Source organism: Numida meleagris, chromosome 3 (assembly GCF_002078875.1).
Source record: "Numida meleagris isolate 19003 breed g44 Domestic line chromosome 3, NumMel1.0, whole genome shotgun sequence".
NCBI lineage: Eukaryota > Metazoa > Chordata > Aves > Galliformes > Numididae > Numida > Numida meleagris.
This window is the reverse complement of record NC_034411.1, coordinates 79,280,001-79,286,000: the sequence shown is the minus strand read 5'-3', so window position 1 is coordinate 79,286,000 and position 6,000 is coordinate 79,280,001. Positions and strand designations below refer to the sequence as shown.

The following is a 6,000-nucleotide window of genomic DNA, read 5'->3' as shown; positions in this document are numbered from 1 at the left end:
GGTCAGAGAGGCCACTGAACTAAAGCATCAAGGAGCATCCCTTGTCTGCCAGTGGTGAAAATGGAGGCATCTCCTGGGATATCTAAGCCAGGTCATTGATCTGTGTTATCCGTCATTGTATATAAACCTTATGAACTTCACAGCTCATGTTTTGAATTTAGCACTTTGCGGGTCCAGCAGTGACATATGAACAGGTGACACCTTGTAATGTTTTTCTGGGCTGTCTGTTCTCCATTTGCAAGTGCTGCAATGCGTAAATACAGTTAAAATTCTTCCTACCAGAATACATCGTTTGCTGAAAGACACAGACAACTATCTGAATAGTAACTTGGGCTGGAATAACTGCACGGACACACCTCCCGGCAGCCGGACAGTACCACCACAGACTCGGCCCCACTGGCCGCCACCCGCCCGTTATGACTCGCCACGCGCGGCCTCACATCCCAGGCCCCGCCCCTCCCCGCCTAGCCCCGCCCCTCCGCTCCCTCCCTCCCGCGTGCCTCCCCGTACAAACACTTCCCCCCCTTCACCGCTCCCCTCTCACCCTCCCCACCCACCGCGGAGCGCCCTCTGATTGGCCCGCCCCCCGCCGTCACTGGCCAATGAGGGCGTCCGGCCGGGACCCCGCCTCTTTAGAGCGCGCGGTGCCAGTGGCGCCCTCCGAGAGCGGCGGCGATGGCGGCGGCGGGGCTGGCGTGGGTGCTGCGCCGGGCCGGGGGCAGAGCGCGATGCTGCGGGGCGCTCCGGAGCCGCCTGGCTCCCCTGCCGGCCGCGCCCCGCCGGGCCGCCGCGCACTTCGCTTTCCAGCCGGACCCGGCGCCCAGCGCATACGGTGAGAGTCGGGCCGGTGTCCTCCCAGCGGGCAGGGCTCTGCTGCCGGGCCCGCCCCCGTCGCCTCTCTGCGGCGGAGGGGAAGGGCGGGCGCAGCCGCCGGAACGAGGCCTCCCGGAGCGGCGCCGGGAGCCCGGGTGGCTCGGCCTTGGCCCAGCTGCACGGCTGAGGTCTCTGGGTTTGCGCAGCCCAGAGCAGAGGAGCTGAGGGGAGGCCTCACGGCGGCTGCAGCTCCTCACAGGGAGGGGAGGGCAGCGCTGAGCTCTGCTCTCTGTGACAGCAACAGGGCCCGAGGGAACGGCATGGAGCTGTGTCAGGGGAGGGGCAGCTGGGCCAAGGCCCAGGGGGTTGGGGAAAGGGTCTGCACCAGAGGGCGGTGGGCATGGAACAGGCTGCCCAGGGTAGTCGGCTCAGCCCCGAGCTGCTGGAGTTCAAGAAGTGGTTGGACAATGCTCTCAGACATTGAGATTGAGTTTTGAGTGGTGCTGTGTGGGGCCAGGGGTTGGACTCAGTGATTCTTGTGGGGGCCTTTCCAGCTCTGGTTTTTTTATGAAATGTTCCAACTTTGTAGTTAAGTCCAAGACAGCTCTCAGCCATTCCCATGTGCTGTGAGGAGGCACGGGCATGCAGGATGTCACAGAGCAATGCCTGTGTGCTGCTGGCCTCTGCTGGAGGTCCCGGTGAAGAAGCCCTGTGGGGCAGTCAGCCCTAATGCGAAGAGGAAAACTAGTTGCCTGACTTAAAAAAAAAAAAAAAAAAATTAAAAAAAAAATTGTAATTCTGTGAGAAATAAGGAAATAAAATAAATGACAGTATTGGTCTGGTCTTGATATTAATCCTTCCCAAGCTTCACGGTTCATGCCATAAGGGCACAATTACTTCTCTCCTGCAAAGGCTGATGCAAAAGCCGTTAGAAGCAGGAGCAGCAGGTTGGAACGGTCAGCGCTAGCAATTTGACAGTCACTGGAGGAACAGGCATTTCCTTTATAGGAAATACTGGCATGAATGTGTCCTGCTGAAAGGATAATCTTGTGTGGGTTACTGGGAAAAGAGAAACAGCTGCTGTGCCCCGGCTTTCACTTCACAAATGTTGATCACTTATAAGCTTTAATACAGTTTGAACAGTTCCCATAATGGTTTCTTACAGCTTTCGCTTAAAGGCTTGTGTAAACTGTAACAAGCACAGCTATTAAGCATGAAAATGTATAGGAATGCAGTTCCCTAGCTTTGCTCTGACTTGAACTGTGGTCTTGACCCAAAAATGCTGATTACCAAGGTGTAATTAGCTGAGTGATTGTTGAGAGATACTGGAAGCAGAAGGTAGTTCTTTCTGGTATTCTAATTCCTGTTCTCACGTTTGGCAGCTATGATTTCTGATTTTATTTTCTGCCACTTCTTTCCTTGTGGTGGAGAAAGGGACCTGCATTAGATCTTCAAACTTAAATCCCTTTTTAAGTATAGCTGTTCAGTATCCAACTTCCCCCTTTTTTGTTGTTTAATGCTTCTTACGCTTTCTAATTGCAGGCCAGAGAGCAGGCAGGAGGTGTAGGAAACTTCTGATAGCAGAAGATGTCTGTAAATAGTAAATGCTACAGGTTAAAAAAAATAATTTAAGCACAATAAAGGAAATTTGCTGAGATTTGGTAAACCTCAGCAGAAGGTATCCCTGTCCTCAAGACAATAATGCTTTACCATGGGTCTTTTCCTTTGAAACATTGAATTAATCTTTGTTCCTAGTATGTGAATAATCTTTGTGAAGCTGTGTTTGCAACTATGGCTATACTTTTTCACAAAGGCTGAGTAGAGTTATAGTCCTTGGGATTGCAAAGTATGCTGTACTTGGTCCCATATATCCCATAAATTTAAGTTTGCTCAGCAAATGAGTCTTTGAGGCATTCCTAATAGGGATCTTGTTTATGACTATTGACTAAGCTTTTAGTAATGTTTTTCACCAGTGTTTTCTAATGTATTGTGTATTTTGAACCAAATTAAATATCAAAATAATCCCTTTCACACAGGGCAGACTCAGAAGATGAATCTCTTCCAGTCCATAACAAGTGCCTTGGATAATGCTTTAGCCAAAGATCCAACTGCAGGTATGCTCTACTTGTTAGCATGTTTTGCTTTGCATCAATTGCATGTTGTATTACCTATTTGTGCACAATATTAAATGTGTTCTTCATTGCCTTTAAGCTTTGTAATAAATTATTTCTACATTTTGATAATAAACAAAGCTTAAAAATGCATTAGGATTCAAAATATATAAATGGAATATTAACAGATTATTAATGGATTATGTATTCTAAGCTGTTGTCTTCTCTGTCAGCTCACTGTAGTTTGATTGAAAGTTGGGACTGAAATATATGTTTGCTAATACATTCCTGTGATTTTAGGGATGCTTAAGTCCCAGGAGAAAGTAAAGAAGGCTTTTTTTTTTTGTCTTCTCTTTTTTATTATCTCAACTCTCCATACTCAATACTTCTGAAAGACTGCATATTCCTTGCTCTGTCCATTCTCCTTTCTCTCCTTCCCTGTTCTCCATTACTACTTTCCAGCTTTACTGATTTTTTGGGTCATCTCTGTACATAGGCAGTGTAAGATTTCTCCAGCCTTTAGCAGTCTGGATAACCGAGAAATGAACTGTGTTGAACCAGTTTCTTCAGAGCTAAAAATGAATTATCCTACACTTTATTTTGCACAGAATGGTTTACTTAATTCATGGAGATAACAGGGGCTCCGTTGCTTCTGTCATCCACAAAGGTGTGATGAAGGCCAAATATTTAAAATGTTTTTTTTTTTATGGCGTGCACACTGCTGGAAAAGCTGTATGATCTCATTGTGTAAGTTTGGTTTTTCCTCTTAATGCATTAGTAACTCTTTTTGGCACTGTTTAAACCACTGCTTGAAGTCTGACTAATTGTCTAACCTGTCAGGACAAATTCCATGTTTAGTATCCAGTAGTATGCTTGTATTCATTCCCTCTCAATCTACAGCTGTGTTATAATCAGTTTTATTAAATTTGACTTAGACAACTGTAAGGTAAATTGGTTCAAAGAGCAGATTTTAATGACACTTCTGCAGTATCAACTATATAAAAGTAGAATGTAATTCTATGAGGAACCTAAACTTGTGTACAGTCTTGAGCCTTTTACTTGTTCTGAGGTTCCAGTCTTGCCTCTCAGCTTTGCAGGGCTGTGTCTATGTAAAGGCCTTTGCCAGACCATACTGGAATTCTGCTGTCCAGATCTGTGAGTTATCATTATTGCTCTACGTACTGAATTAATTAGTAATTCTTGCAGGAGAAAGTGTGTCCTTCGTGTGTTTTCAGTTGCATGGCAACTGAGCATCTGTTGTTTAAGTAGTGGAAAAACTCATGCTTGGGTAGATGAGAACTCGAATCTGTCCAGGAAAGGAGCTCAGTGGATGAGGAGAATGAGTAAGTTCATGGAAGCTTGCTGGCAGCAACATGAAATGGGACTGGTCTTAATACCAGATGATTCCAAAGTGAGTAGCCATATGGTAGTAGGAGGAAGGCACTACAAAGTTTTTAAGTACATTTAAAAAAAAAAAAAGCAAATAAATTAGTAAAAATGAATTGGGGCAGTTGTTTGAGGACTTATTTCTGTCATAAACACTATGATGGTATAGCTTTTTTCCAATCTCTGTTTTAACAGATTAAATAACAGAACTGTCTTAAGGAAAGTCAAACTTCAGCATTCTATAAATTAAAAGAAAGAAGAAAAAATTTAGCCCTAAATCAGCTAAAGATAATTACTCTGTGAGAAAAGACTTTAATTTGTCCAGGTGCTGTGTGAGAATGGTAATGTTGAATACCAGTAGTTGTCCTGGCTATTAGATTGCCATCTTTTCTGTATAGGATTTCCATTGAAGAGGCTCTTGAGGGATCTGGTGAGTATGTTTGGAGAAGGCTTTAAATATCACATTAGATTATTACTTTGTAGATCGCTTCAGTTTGATATTTTTCAGAACGCTAAATGTGCTGAAATCTGTGGAGGAAGAATGTGTATGTTTGAGTTGAAGCATAGCACACAACTCCAGTGACTCTTTTGTAACTGTTTCTTGGAATTGCTTGCATTTGTTGAGACCTTTTGATGTTATAGAATACTTTGGATAAATTAATGGCCTAATGAAGCCATAGCTGAATCAGTTACGTTAATACTGTTTTGAGGCATAGATGTGTTACTTCACTGATTCTTCATTAGCCTTGGTTCTCCTATAGTCAGGCTGTGCAAAAGAAGTGTTAAGTGCTTAACAGAAAAATCACTGAAATGTGTTCATGGAAAAATAAGATGCACTGGGGTCACATTAACCTTCCTTTACTATTCTTTTTTCTTTTAGTAATATTTGGTGAAGATGTGGCCTTTGGTGGAGTCTTCAGGTGTACAGTTGGCTTGCGAGACAAGTATGGTAAGCTAGTTTTTACATCTGTTGTTATCTTGATATTAACATCTGCTTTTCCTACCCCACATAGTTTGTGGGAGAAGAGTCTTTGAAAATAGTTTTGAATATGTTATCATTTATGTAAGCTTTCCTAGTTGCTGAATTTGCTGACGTTTCAGTTGTCTTCTATTTCTTTAAATAACTTTGTCAATGTAACTTCAAATTTTTAACTGTACTTGGACCAAACATTCATCATTTTGACCTCATTTAATTTCTGTCATAAAATTAAAGCCTCTTAACAACAATACATGGTGTTGCTTTTCAGTCTTATCTGCCACAAACTGGGAAGGACTTACCTTAAAATAGATTTAAGTACTTTGTTAAATATAGTATTTTCTAACATGCCCTGGAAACATAGAGATAAAACACAAAGTAGAAATTTTATAGCTATGCTTGTTCTTCATCTAAAATGCAATTGGTTTACTTGTTTGGGAGACTTGCTTGAAGGCATTCAGCGAAATGTTACAGCTTTTTCCTCAAAGTAATATTAGAAGTAGCTCTGCCGTCTAGAAAAGGGAAAAATGTATATGCAAAAATATATGAAATATGTAACATACTTAATTATCTCAGTCAGTTGAGATGGGTTCAGTGGATGAAAAATGTAGTTACAGGATCTTTTAATTTATTTTTTTTAAAAAGATCGCCTTAATGTTTTATGTAAATTTAAAAGAAGGAACCTTTTAGAGTAGAATTATCTAATTGGAAGAA

General features: G+C 42.8%; 1 protein-coding gene across 3 annotated transcripts in view; it reads left to right on the top strand.

The window, feature by feature from the left end:
• The window catches only part of BCKDHB (branched chain keto acid dehydrogenase E1 subunit beta), a 111,011-nt gene continuing 105,655 nt past the window's right edge, over nucleotides 645-6,000 (top strand). Inside the window, exons 1-3 of one of the 3 annotated variants that reach the window (XM_021391160.1) lie at nucleotides 645-832; nucleotides 2,850-2,927; nucleotides 5,191-5,259. In XM_021391160.1, the coding sequence (XP_021246835.1) occupies nucleotides 676-832; nucleotides 2,850-2,927; nucleotides 5,191-5,259 (304 nt within the window). In that variant the 5' untranslated portion in view covers nucleotides 645-675. Of the gene's footprint in view, nucleotides 833-924; nucleotides 1,002-2,849; nucleotides 2,928-5,190; nucleotides 5,260-6,000 lie in introns of those variants that run through there. The other 2 variants (XM_021391159.1, XM_021391161.1) reach the window with 2 other exon arrangements.